Source organism: Gopherus flavomarginatus, chromosome 5 (genome assembly GCF_025201925.1).
Source record: "Gopherus flavomarginatus isolate rGopFla2 chromosome 5, rGopFla2.mat.asm, whole genome shotgun sequence".
In the NCBI taxonomy this organism is placed as follows: Eukaryota; Metazoa; Chordata; order Testudines; family Testudinidae; genus Gopherus; species Gopherus flavomarginatus.
In genome coordinates, this window is record NC_066621.1 from 113,524,933 (window position 1) to 113,539,551 (window position 14,619).

Genomic DNA, 14,619 nt, shown 5'->3' on the forward strand with positions numbered 1-14,619 from the left:
AGTAAACAATCTGAATTGCCTTTACTACTTTATAAATATTGTTATTCTTCCTTCATAATCTGCTACTATAACTATACAGCACCATATATTCATTGAAGGTTATCCAAATGCTTTCCTAGGTCAACAACTTTTTCACTCTATAATACATCCATTTTCCTCTAGTGGCTATTTTTACACTGTCCATTACGCAACAAACACGTCAAGGTTTCAAACACAGATCAGACTACTAGTTCAACAATAATGGTAAACTCATGTCAAACACTATCTCAAAACACAATGAAAACTTACTTATAATTTTAAAACGTAAACAAGTGGCCATGGTGAAATAAAAAAAAACAACTGAGTTCAAATGAACAGCAACAAAATTCTTCAAAATACTTTAAATATGTTAATAAATATCTTTATCAATGTGACAAAGAAAACCCCTAAAGCGATTCCAGAAACTATATTTTAAGACATATAAACATAATACCCATTTCACAGCTATAATCTTAACTTTGCCCCATAGTGACATCATGTAATAAAACACATGATGATTAAGGGATTTTAGTATTTATAGTCCCAGATTTAGATGACAGAATATAACTTGAGAAGAAATCTCCTTAAATAGAGGAATCACCTTGCCAGCGTAAACTTGGTGGAGGTGGAGCTCTGCTGTGCCCTACGCCAGCTGCGAAGACCCAGCATAAGGATGCTATCTATTATTAGCACAAGGGGAGGGAGATGGCATCTTGTGTGTGTTTTGGGTGGGAAGAGGGAGGAGTAAGTGTGGTGGAGCAGATCAACTCTATGATCTTCCATTGCTGTGAGGCCTGATGGAGCTTATGACGGGGGCAGAAGTTAAAATAGGTCCCTTACTGCTCCGCTTTCCACCAGGGCGGGGTGACCAAGGACAAGAGCGACAATCAGCCACTTACTGCCCTGAGTAGAGATGCCCTTTTCAAAAATGGCTATTGCCTTTCATTGTTCCTAACAGAAGCGGAGCCAAACTGCACTTTGGGGATGGTAATCCACTGTTATCAGGAGGCAGAAAGGAGCATTGAGGAGCAGCTGAATGAAAGCAGAGGTCATCTTTGTTAAGGGCCTCAGGCCTCTGTGGCTCCTGGCACACTAAGAACAACAGGAGATGGCAATCATTTTGAAAGATGGCAATCTTCAGAGAATTAATGAAGAATTATGTGCTACTCCTTCTAAAGGATGCACTTTAAATTATTCCTGGTACCAATATAAAATGATAATTAATCCTAAAGTGGTCTTCAAATGTAGTCTATGCACAAGATTTCAATACACTAATTATATAGGAAGTTTGAAAAGTCTGCAATACTCTGGTATTAGGATCATTAGGGACAAGAAGAAAAGGTCTGACATAGGGTGCTAAGTTTATTAATGGAGCAGTTTTAAAATTAATTTTAATGCTAATAGCTTTACAGTAACTCCTCGCTTAACGTTGTAGTTATGTTCCTGAAAACTGCAACTTTAAGCAAAATGATGTTAAGCGAATCCAATTTCCCCATAAGATTTAATGTGTGTGCGCGAGGGTAGGTTTCAGGGAATTTTTTTTCACCAGACAGAAGACTATATTTACTATACATGGCAATGATGATTCTGAAGCTTGGTTGAGGGGGTAGAAGACGGTAGGATATGCCTTGCTGCTAAATGATGAACTAGAACAGCTGAGTCCTCAAGAGTTAACACACTGTTGTTAATGTAGCCTTACACGCTACAAGGCAGCACAAATGGAGGGAGGGGAGACAGCATGGCAGACAGAGACAGACACATACACCGTGTGTGTGTGTGATGTACATTGCCCCTTTAAGTAACACTCTAAGTACATTGCCTTTTTAAGTAGATCAGCAAGTTGAGACAGCAGCTGCTGCCAGCACTCTCCCTCCATCCTGAGTCTTGTCTTGTCTCCCCACTGCTCTCTGGAGATGGGGTAAGTGGGGGGCAGGAGCAGCAGGGAGGGGGAACACCCTGGCATTAGCCCCCCTACCCTGCCTCCCCACCGCACAGCAAGCAGGAGGCTCCCGGGAGCAGCTCCAAGGCAGAGGGCAGGAATAGCACATGGCAGTGGGGGAGAGGGTCAGCTGAACTGCAGGCAACTGATAGCCCGCTGGGTAGCTGCCACACAGGGAACTTAGGGGAGCGGGGAGCTGATAGTGGGGCTGCTGGTCCACCCTGGTTCCAAGCCCCCACTAGCCAGTTCGAACGGGCAGCTCTTTTTGTGGACAAAGCAGGTGGCTGCCAAACAACGTTATAGAGGGAGCATTGCGTAACTTTAAACAAGCACATTCCCTAACTGATCAGCAATGTAATAATGAAACAATGTTAATCCGGACGACCTTAAGTGAGGAGTTACTGTACTTGTAAATTCTGAGAAAACTCGTTCTATTCTCAAAGAATAAATGCTGTAATTTCAGGGAGAATATAGTATATCTTACATACAAAGAGTCTGAATCCCAGCCTTAAGGCAAAAGTCAACCATAATCATAAAGCCATGACTGGCAGTTCCATAGTTATGTTAACAGTAGCATATAAAAAAAAGCATGATTAATGTCTAATTACCCTTTTGTCCTGTTCATAAGAGGAAGCTTCTGTATTGGGTAGAAGATGAGTAATAGTTGCTATCAGGATCTGTGGACAATAAATAGTTTTCTTTAAAAGTTACAGTTTCTTTAAACTTAAAAATGTCATCAGGAAAGTGTGATACAATACCATACCTATGGTTAAATTTTTCTAAAATTATATCAAACTGTAGAATCCAGTTAGATTGTTGTTTGTAAAACAATTTTTATTGAACTTCAAAAAAGAAACTACTTAATGAACTCTAGGGACTAAGTTATATCTGCCTCATGCAGGTGTGCAAGGAGGCAATATAGGCCACAGAGGTCTTCCTCCACCTATGTAGCGCATCCATGCAGGCGGCAAACTTAATTTGACTAAAAGCACACTTTATACTTAATGTCTATAAAAACATTCACATCACAATCTTAAATTAGCTACTTCAATTTCAATTATATGGTTTCCTAAAATCCCTGGAAAACTGCAAATTGTTTAAAATATTTCGTAATTACTTACTTGAATAATTTTTAAAGGTGAATCAGCTTGGTATATTTGAAGCCTACATACATAATGAATCAGCATGTTAAGCATATTGCAAGCAACATGTGCAACTGTTTTATTTGGAAACTGTAAAAAAGAGAAATGAGTGGTAATAATTACTTTATGACTGTCCATGATTTCAAGCTATGACACACTGAATGGACAAACACCTCATGAATATTATTACAGGATTTGGAAATAGATCAGGAGGAGCTGTGGACTGAGTCCTTTGCTTTACACTTACTGATCTTCAATTTAACATGACTTTATAGCCTTTATCCTAATAACCCTTTGCCTATGTACAAACAAACTGGTTTCATACTTTGAAAAAAATCTCTAAGGGAATGGAGGACAGAGGTTATAACAGGGACCTGCAGCAGTGCCACATGAAGCCTACCAAAGAACCAGAGAGGCAAATGGCCACTCTGAGTCAGAGCCCCAGACGTGCCGCTTTTATGATGAGCTGCATACCATTCTAGGGGGTGCCCCTACAACTACCCCACCCATGTGCTTCCCTCTTCTCCCACCCCTCCTGGGATACCTTGGCAGTTATCCCTCCATTTGTGTGACAAATTAATAAACAATGTATGAATTTGAAACAACGACTATTGCCTCTGCAAGCGGAGATCAAAGGGAGGTGGGAAGGGTGGTTGGCTTACAGGGAAGTAGAGTGAACCAAGGGGGTGGCTTTTCATCAAGGAGAAACAAACAGAACTTTCACACCGTAGCCTGGCCAGTCATGAAACTGGTTTTCAAAGCTTCTCTGAGGCACAGCGTACCCTGCTGTGCTCTTCTAACCGCCCTGGTGTTTGGCTGCGTGTAATCAGCGGCCAGGCTATTTGCTTCAACCTCTCACCCCACCATAAATATCTCCCCCTTACTCTCACAGAAATTGTGGAGCACACAGCAAGTAGTAATAACAAAGGGAATATTGGTTTCGCTGAGTCTAATCAAGTCAGTAAACTGTGCCAGCATGCTTCTAACGTCCAAAGGCACATTCTACCACCATTATGCACTTGCTCAGCCTATAGTTGAACTGCTCCTTACTACAGTCCAGGCTTCTTGAGCCATGGGAGCAAGAGGTAGGCTGGGATAGGTGGGACCACATGGTGCTGTCAACTGGGAGAGCAGCCTGAGGCAGAAGCCTCCAGCTGGCATGATATTCCAGGCAGGACTGAATCTCCATTAGACAAAACTTGGAGAATGACCTAGAGTCATTCCCATTTTTGTCCAGGTGCCCCCAACTGACCTCACCAGGCCGGCCAGGAGCACTCATGTCTGTCCAGGCGCTCCCGACCAATCTAACCAAGGTCGGCCAGGAGCACCCATGGGATGACGATGGCTAGCAGTCGTATTGCACTGTCTGCTGTTTGCAAGGCAAGGGGATGCTGCTGTGTAGCATTGCAGTACCGCGTCTGCCAGCAGCACCCAGGAGACACACGATGACAGTGAGCTGAGCGGGCTCCATGCTTGCAGTGGTATGTTGTCTGCATGGGTAACCCAGGAAAAAAGGCAAGAAACGATTTTTTGCCGTTGCTTTCACGGAGGGAGGGGGGGCCTGACAACATGTACCCAGAACCGCCCGTGACACTGTTTTTGCCCCATCAGCATTGGGAGCTCAACCCAGAATTCCAACGGGTGGGGGAGACTGGGGGAACTGTGGGATAGCTACCACAGTGCAATGCTCTGAAAGTTGATGTTAGCCTCGGTACTATGAACACACACCACCGACTTAATGTGCTTAGTGGGGACACACACAATCGACTGTATCAAATCAATTTCTAAAAAAGTGACTTCTATTAAAATCGACCTAATTTCATAGTGTAGACATACTCTTACTCAGGGCTCCTCTACACTTACCAGGGGATCGACACGTGGAGATCAATGCATTGGCTGTCGATTTACGGGGTCTAATGAAGACCCGCTAAATTGATCGTAGATCGTTCTCCAGTCAACTCCTGTACTCCAATGTACAACTCAAGTACAGAGTAAGGAGAGTCAAAGGGACACCATCTCCCATTGATATCACGTAGTGTGCACCCCACAATAAGTAGATCTAAGCTATGTCGACTTGAGTTACACCATTCATTTAACTCAAATTGCTTAGATCGTAACTTAGACCGACTTTTCCCTGTAGTGTAGACAAGGCCTCATTCAAGCACTGAGTATTCAATTTTTATATTACAGAGAGTTTATTACTAATGCAGCAAGTTCAACATCAGAGAGCAAAGACAGGGATGGTTGACCACACGAATAAAATTGTCTGGAATAAGAATGGAAGTGTTGGGTGTAAATGTCACTAGTCGGAACTGTGCCTAAAAGAAAATTGTGCTTATAATTTTTTTTTTGTTCCAATGTAAACTGATGGTTTCTCTCCTGTTGCTCTATCTTGGGACCTCCGTGAGACAGCAGGTCTAATAATTGGTTTCTTCTTGGGCATAAGCCTGTTAAGCTTAGTTCCGGAAACTGCTTTGGTTAGGGAACCATTAAACTCAAATTCAATTAGTTTGAATAGCAACAAGGACCATTGCTTTTTCCTTAGCAAGAAACTTCGACTCCGATCTGTAAACAGTAACCTCTAATTGGAGACGTCTTCTTTTTCTTTTTGCTGAGAGCAGACATTTGCAGTTGTGTTAGCTGAGTGCAAACTGTATTAGATTTTTCTTCAGGATACAGTTCCAATATATACTATTCAAAAACACTTAAAAAAAAGGTTTATTTCTCAAGAATTCCAACAATTAGACTCCTGGTTGGCTCACCATGAGAATCAGTTAATTCTGACACTAGATTAATAGCCTAAGGAATAGGGTAGCCTAATAACCCTTTGCCTACATACAAAAAGCTGCTTTAAGGATCTCTTAGCAATGCTAACCTTTGTAATACGTTTGGTCAACCAAAGTCACTCAAAGTCTACATGCATGCATGGCCTATGTTCTTTACCACTAGGAAAAATCCCCAGGCTCACTGTGCTTATTTTTTTTTGCAATATGGAGGGGAAGAGTCATTTAACATAGGATTCCAACACTGTCAAAAGGCTACCAGGTAGGTTTTATAGATTCATAGACTCATAGACTCTAGGACTGGAAGGGACCTCGAGAGGTCATCGAGTCCAGTCCCCTGCCCTCATGGCAGGACCAAATACTGTCTAGACCATCCCTAACAGACATTTATCTAACCTACTCTTAAATATCTCCAGAGATGGAGATTCCACAACTTCCCTAGGCAATCTATTCCAGGGAATAGATCTTTTATTTACTTTCCTTTTAGTTACCAGTGAACTAGGGCACACCTTCTCTCAAATTCAGGGGATGCACTTCCATATGGTTACATGTCCAGCTCTGAACTGAACCTAGGGGCAGTTACCCCAGTTGTAAAAGATGCTTAGAGACTGCATCTTGGATTTCCAGGACATTCCATGAGGTCATCAGTCCTGTTCTATGACCCCTTGTTGGAACATTATACCTTAAAAATGTCAAAAAGGCAGACTTAAAAATGAAAGTTAAGAGTTAGTGGGCAAGGAAGCACAGGCAGAGAATTAAGAGGAAGGGTAAGTCAATGTAGCTGTAACTTTCCGAATAGAAAAATATTCAAGACAGAAAAGAACTGCATTGCAAAAGAAAAAAGTAGTAAAATTATGGTTGTCACAATGGCTTTTTGGAAACAATATGACAAGGAAATCATGGTGCACAATAAAACAAGGAGTTAGACATTTCATGTGGCATAAGTAAATGAGCTCTGATGCTTTGAGAGGAAGCTGCATCCTGGGCCAGCTTCTTACCTCTACAGATGCTGCATTTTGAATTTTTCATATCTTCAATGTGACTGGGAAGAATGGGCGAAGTTACACACTTTGATGAAGCACAAGAAAAGGTTCTGAAGGCTAAAATTTCAGTTAATTTTCTTTTATATCTGCATCAGAATCAAGAGATCTTGTGGATGACTCTTGTGAGCCAGTCAGAGGGATACAAATGAGCAGATATAAGCAGTTAGTTCTCTTCTTCTGTCTCCAGGGGTGACTCCAGGCCCCTGCGCACCAAGCGCATGCTTGCGGCGGCATGCCGCGGGGGGCGCTCTGCCGGTTGCCAGGAGGGCAGCAGGAGGCTCCGGGGGACCTCCCGCAGTGTGACGCCGTGCTTGGGGCGGCGAAATGGCTAGAGCCGGCTCTGTCTGTCTCTCAGACTATTTAGTTTTGCACTTTTGTTTATAAGTGGCTATAGATTCTGCCACCTTTTTGCATTTGACTGAAAGAAGGCAGACATTTGCAAACGAAAATTTAAAATCGGCAGGAGAAGATTCAGAAGTTAAGACTAAAACAGAACTCTTTTATTCCTGATGAAATAATGTCTGCTGATCTGCTAAATGATAATGCAGAAGTGGCTGAGAGTACAATAAGCAGAGTACAGATTCTCTACTTATGCGCCTGGGTGATCTCCACAGTACCTTGACAAACAAAAAAACTGAAAGCTTGACAACTGATTACTGAATTTGAAATCAAATCCAGACTGCTGGAGTATCTTTAAAAACCTGCACGACTACCCATCAATAAAATTATTACTACTATGTGAGACAGACAGTAGGGTGGAGGAACCTGGGAATTGTCTGGACATCCTGAATGTCCTTCCTGGAATCCTTCCTGACCTCTGCAGGTAACTAACTGAAGCTCTGAAGCACATGAGATTTAATTTTGGTTATTGCTTTCATGCAGAGTTGCAAGTGCTAAGAGCATGCTGCAGGCAATGCTAGCAATCCTTTTCTCCCCACTGCCCATGAAAAAAGGGGATGAACAGGGTACTCAGTCACAGATTTTAAGGCCAGAAGGGAGCACCATGACCACCCAGCCCAACCCCCTGCACACACACGTGCAATACAATTTATCCAAGAAACTGAATTAAAAAAAAAAAAATCTAATCGCGTCTTCAAGATTCCAAGCCATGGTGAGTCCACCACCAACCTGGTAAGCTGTTCCAATGTTCGAGTTCCCTCACAGACAGGAAATTGCAACTTATTTCAGAGTTGAATTTGTCTAGCTTCAATGTCCAGCCCTTGGATCTTGTTGTGCCTTTGTTTGCAAGGTTGAAAAGCCCCCTCAATATCTGATATATTTTTCCATGCGTAAGCACTTACACACAGTGACCAAGCCACCTTTTAACCATCTCTTCAATAAACTAAATATATTGAGTTCCTTAAGCCTCACACTATATGGCTGGTTCTCCAAGACCTGTGGCCCTCCTTTGAACTCTCACCAGTATTTTTGTATCCTCTTGAAGAGTGGACATCAGAACAGGACACAATGTATTCTTACTAATGCTATGTATGGAGGCAAGATCGCTTCCCTACTTCTACGTGACGTTCCCCTTTTTATACATGCCAGGATCACATTAGCCCTTTTTGCCACAGCATTGCACTGAGAACGCATGCTGAGCTGATTATCTATGATGATGCCTAAGTCCTTTGAGTCACTGCTTTCCAAGACTGTCTCCCATCCTTTAGGTATAACCTAAGTTCTTTGTTCCCAGATGTACTACATCACATTTGGTTGTATTAATACGCATTTTCTTGGTTTGTGACTATTTAACTAGGCAATTTAGACCACTCTATAACAACAACTTGTTTTGTTGTTATTATTTACTACCCCAAAGATTTTATATCACCACCTGTGTCATTTTGATTGGTCTATATATTAGCAAAATTTTGTCTCTGAAGGTAGTATTAAGATATTATACCAATGTACATGGTCACAGAGGAAGTAAGGGGTGATAAGTCCATGAATATTGCTCAAACTATGTAATACTCTCTCTCAATTATTTCTCTTCAAATAGACCTAGGTCTTGCATGTGTGGCTGATACTCTACTCTATTACCAGATTTTTTTTGATTGGACTGAGTCACAGTTTCCAGGATGGTCCATCAGAGTCCATCCACATCTTCAATATGCATTCTCCTAAAGTTACTTTCTGGGCTGTTCCCCCCTCCATATTTCTTGTGTTCAGAATAGGTTTCAGCTACGGTTTCCAAAACAGCACTAAATAAACTAAGTAATTATCCTTTACCTATAGGATACATTCAGCACTGGTTCAGCTGAATTCATTTCTAATTACTGGCGTCAGCAACAGGTATTTTTTGGAAGGCTTTGACATCACTCCAAGCTCAAGATATTATTGAGTGGTACATAACCTCTAGCTGCAGTGGTACAGATAACCAATTAGCATCTTTCGTTCTGAGACTTTCAGTGTGGTTAAAAGAGACACAGCAGCGTCTTCAGTGTTTATAGATAAACTGCTGGCTATACTTGGACATAACTCATTCAGAACTCCAGCCAAGGAGCTGTTACATCTGAGTTATAAGCAGGCGATTTGCTTTGGTCATCTACATTCCTGTTCAATGGTGTACATACTGTACTTGTGTCATAACATTTTTCCCAGATCTGGATCTTAGCGTCCAAAATATGGGTGTTAGCATGAAAACCTCCAAGCTTAGTTACCAGCTTGGACCTGGTAAAGCTGCCACCAGCCAGGAATCTATACGGTGCCTGGCGCACTGTGGTCTCCCCAAAACCTTCCCGGGGGACCCCCAGACTCAGATTCCTTGAGTCTCACAACAAAGGGGAATAAACCATTTCCCTTCCCCCCTCCGGGTGTTCCCTCCCTGGGTTCCTGGAGAGATATACAGAAGCAAGCTCCGTGAATCTAAACAGAGGGACTCCACCCTCCCTGTTTCCAGTCCTGGAAAACACAAGTACTTCCCCCCCTCACCCAGAGGGTATGCAAAGTCAGGTTAGTAAATTTAACAAAGAGATTTTCCCCCCTGACTTCTTCCTCCCACCAATTCCCTGGTGAGCTGCAGACTCAATTCCCTGGAGTCCCCACTAAAGAAAAAACTCCAACAAGTCTTAAAAAGAAGGCTTTATATAAAAAAGAAAGAAAAGGACATAAAAATGGTCTCTCTGTATTAAGGTGACAAATACAGGGTCAATTGCTTAAAAGAAAAATGAATAAACAGCCTTATCCAAAAAGAATACAATTTAACACATTCCAGCAACTACACACATGTAAATACAAAAGAAAACAATATAAACCTATGGTCTTCCTATCTTTGTACTTACAACTTGGAAACAGAAGATTAGAAAGCTGGAGATAGAAAAATCACTCTCATAGCCGAGAGGGTCAGACACAAGACAAAGAACAAAGAACTCACACCCAAAACTTCCCTCCACCCAGATTTGAAAAAGTCTTGTTTCCTGATTGGTCCTCTGGTTAGGTGTTTCACGTTACTCATTTCCAGGTGAAAGAGACATTAACCCTTAGCTATCTGTTTATGACAACTTGTCAATATGCTAGTCTAGAAATATAGCTTCCTGTATCTGTAGCCATTCAGTCCTCTCCCAACAAGAAAATAACTCACTCTGGGAGTCCAAATCCTTGACTATGTGGAAGCCAAGACATTATTGATGTACCAGTCTACATCTGGCTTGTCTCTCCATGACACAAAACTGTATTTATGAACTTTTCATATTAGACAGTACATTTGCAGATATTTTACCCCCGTGTTCAAGGTGAGAGAAAAGATGGCATGCTCCAAAGTTTTTGCCAACTTGAAGCAATGTTTTCCAATACAAGCACTAACTTGTACATACTTAATATGTGCAGTTATTACAGATACTGGTTTAAAATAATTGTTAATAAAAAGAATGGGAGAACAAACAGGAAACCAAATTATTTTGGATGATAGGATTAAAATATTTTACAACTTTGATAAATTGGAGAGATGAGTTAAAATCAAGTGAGATTTGTCTAATATCAAATTCACAAAGAAATTAGCTGAAATCATCAAATGCACAAGTTATAGACTATTGGAAAGACTAATCAGGTCACTGAGAAGGTGTCACACCTAAAATGTGATGTGGCAAAACAGGCAATGGCAATATGGTGTTTATTACTAAAAGAACCATGCTAAAAACAGCAATGCAATTATTCAGCTCCACTTGGCACGGGTTAGCCTCCAAAGCTGCATCACCATTCTGTTTAACACAGCCCAAAAAGACTATCTGTAGAGAGTCCAGGTGAAAATAAGGAAAATTAAGAAAGGTTTTGAAAATAAGACTTATTAGGAAAGTTTAAGAAAACAGAGCATGCTGTTGAGAAATACACCAGTCGGCAAAAACTTTCGCTAATAAAGATGCTATGAAGTGGGTAGAAACCAGGTATAGATTACATATTTGAGGGGGGGAAGAAGGAAGATTGGCTAAAGAACAAGCTTGGCAATGGACCAGATTGTCAAGGAAGCTGTAGAATACCATCACAAGGCTGCTGAGACTTTCACGGAGATCACGGAAGTCACAGATACTGTGACTTCCTGGGACCTCCGTGACTTCCACAGCTACAGCAGCTGACCCCAGGCAGCAGACCCTAGGCAACTGGTCCAGGGCTGCCCCAGAGGAGCACCCACCCTCCCCCCAGCATTTAAGATTTAGTTAGGGGTATTTTTAGTAAAAGTCATTGACACGTCATTGACCGTGATTATTTGGCTATTGCCTGTGACCTGTCCGTGACCTTTACTAAAAATACCAGTGACTAAATCATAGCCTTAATGATCACTACAGAAACTCAAGGCTGTTTCAAAATAATGAAGATCCTACCACTCCCAAAGGAAAGGACAAGATGACTCCACTACACATCTCCATCAAGTATTACTATGTTGATATTGGTCCACAACCGCTACTAGCTATATTGGAATATACTGCTTTTCAAAATGTGTGTGTATAGTATGTGTGTCTAAATAAGGTACAAATGAGTGAACAAATGCCAAAATAGAAATCACATGGACAACGATCCTTCACCCCACCAGGCTATCCAGAAGACATGAAAATCTAGAGGTTTTTATAACAAAGTAACATCCACACAACCTAAAATTGTAGAAAAGTTTTATTATAAATTACCCAGATCATATTGAGGGGCAAGTGAAAATCTTTCTGAACAAACTAACATTCCTCAGCATTAACAAAATGAATTTAATAATAACTTTACAAATGTACACCTCTACAACAATATAAGGCTGTCGTTGGGAGCCAAAAAATCTTACCACGTTATAGGTGAAACCATGTTATATTGAACTTGCTTTGATCCGCTGAAGTGCACAGCCCAGGGACTTCTGTATATAACCCTGCCTTTGACACTACATCACTGATCTGTGTAGGGCAAGTTATTTAACTTGAATCTCAGTTTCATCATCTGTAAAATGATACTTGTCAAATTCAGAGTTGTGGTGAGATTAACTAGTTAATTTTCACATTGGACTTTGAAGATGCAATCTGTTATAACTTAAATTAAAAATTATTTACAGCATCCTCTAATCTCTTACCTTCAAAGAGACACAAATCACATTCAGTGCTTCCTTTATCTGAGGATGATGTGACTCATGAACCAGTTCCTCACAGATCCAAATGCCAAGGCTGCAAAGAGCAACACATCTGCAAAACAAGATTAGATATCAAAAAAAAGATAAGGAATGGTTACTTACCCTGTCTTAACTGTAGTTTTTTGAGATGTTGCAGTCAGTGTGGCTCTCACTACAGGTGCACACCGCCACACGCGCATGAGCTCACAATCTTTTGAACAGCAGTGTCCATTGGGGCTGCACATGCATCTTGTACCTTCTCATGTTCCTGTATAAGTGCATAAAATGCAGAGCGGCCACAACCCTCCCTCGAAAGCCAAAACTACTAAAGCGGGGATGGAGGGCAGTTTGCGGGATCCACATATTACCACATCTCAAAGAACTACAGTAGTATAGGTCAGTGTGGACCCCACTGTAGGTAACTGGCAAGTGAGATCATCCCCGGATGGTTGGAATGAGGAGCATCAGCAGAATCGGTTGCACGGAAATTGGAGTACCGCTCTTCCAAATTTGGAATCTGACCTAGTAGTTAAGTCCAGTGTATAATGCTCGACAAATATGAGTGTATTGCTCCACGTAATAGCCTTGAAAATTCCCGATATCTGTATGTTTTGGAAACAAGTCAAGGATACTGCATGGATGCTGGTGGAAAGGGCTTTAGTAGTTGGTGGGAGAGGTACAGCAGCTAACTGGCAATACAGTGAGACACAATGACTTACCCATTTTGTAAGTCTTTGTGACACAATGGCCTGACCTGCTGAAGCAACGATAGCCACAAGCAGAAGTTGGGAGAGTTGAAATATTTGGTCCTGCTGATGCAGTATTGAAGAGCTCCGGATATTTCTAGGATGTGGAGTTTCTTCTCCACTTGTATGGAATCTGGCTTTTGGAAGAACGCAAGTAAGTTGATTGACTGGTTTAGATGGAACTTAGAAACCACTTTGGTAATAAATTTTGCATGAGGTCTCAGTACAACCTTGTTTGTTGAAACAGAGTGCACAGGGGCTCTACCACAAGTGCCTGAAGCTTGCTCATTCTTCTGTCTGAGGTGACAACCACTAGAAAGACTATTTAGAGTGTAAGACCATAGATGGAGTGTCCCAAGAGAGGCTTGAAGAGGTTTCAGTAAGCTTTAAAAAGACGATGTTGATTTCCCATGCTAGAGTAGATACTCTAAATAATGAATATGCATGTAGAAAACCCTTAAGGAATCTGAATACTGTTGGATGAAAGAGGACTGAGAATGACTGTATTAGAGGAAGATACTGCTGCTTCATGAACCTTGACTGAACTAAATGGAAGCCCAGAGTGTTACTTACAGCAAATACTCCAGAATCCTCAATACCAGGGTGGCTGCCATGAGTCTAGGCCATGTTTGGCTGCCGTGAGTCTCTTCCAGTTGAAGGAATGTGTCTCATGAACAAAGTTTTCTGTTTTGTACTAGGATTTCCTGAACATGTGAGGAGAGGTTCTTTCCAGGTGCTCAGCCAGCCAACATCCATGCCAGCTTGGCAACAATTTCAGTTCTGGGTGCAATTCTTGACCCTGATCTTGAAAAAACAGGTCCGGGCAATCTGAGAGCCTGATCAGTGGATGTGTGAACATCTGCTACTGGTGCATTGCCAGAAATGTCTCAGCCAGTAACAAGCTCTGAGAAGAAGCCTGGCCTAGTCTCATCTGCCTGTGGCAATCAAGCTGGAGAGTAGGAGAATCAGTAAGAAGGCATAAAGGATGTCCCAATTTCAATGCAGATGGGTGTCTGGAAAGCATCTCAGGCTCATGTCTCCTGTGGAACAGAATTCTGGGCAATTGATGTTGTCCTTGGTGGCAAACAGGTCTATCGCTGGAGGAATATCAAGTAGGTGATAGATTTCAGCAGTGCCCACTCATGGATGGTGAGAGATTGTCTACTTAGAAAGTCTGTCAAGTCATGTTGACTCCCAAGAGATGCACGGCTAGTGGTTATGTCATGCAGGTAGCACCAGTTCCAGAGTTATTGCTCTGTGGCAGTTATTGCTTCAGAGCAGGCATCCCCTTCATGTATATGGCATTTTACATCCTCTGAGGACCATATCTCTTGTATTTGCAGATGATTCAGGTGGGCTTCTCAGCCTGTTCCACATGC

General features: G+C 41.8%; 1 protein-coding gene across 3 annotated transcripts in view; it reads right to left on the reverse strand.

The window, feature by feature from the left end:
* RALGAPA1 (Ral GTPase activating protein catalytic subunit alpha 1) overlaps positions 1 to 14,619 on the reverse strand; it is a 245,702-nt gene that overhangs the window by 76,600 nt on the left and 154,483 nt on the right. For all 3 annotated transcript variants that reach the window (XM_050954009.1, XM_050954010.1, XM_050954011.1), the window contains 3 exons: positions 12,459 to 12,567; positions 3,079 to 3,189; positions 2,566 to 2,634 (listed from right to left, as the gene is read on the reverse strand). In XM_050954009.1, the coding sequence (XP_050809966.1) occupies positions 2,566 to 2,634; positions 3,079 to 3,189; positions 12,459 to 12,567 (289 nt within the window). The remainder of the gene's footprint in view (positions 1 to 2,565; positions 2,635 to 3,078; positions 3,190 to 12,458; positions 12,568 to 14,619) is intronic.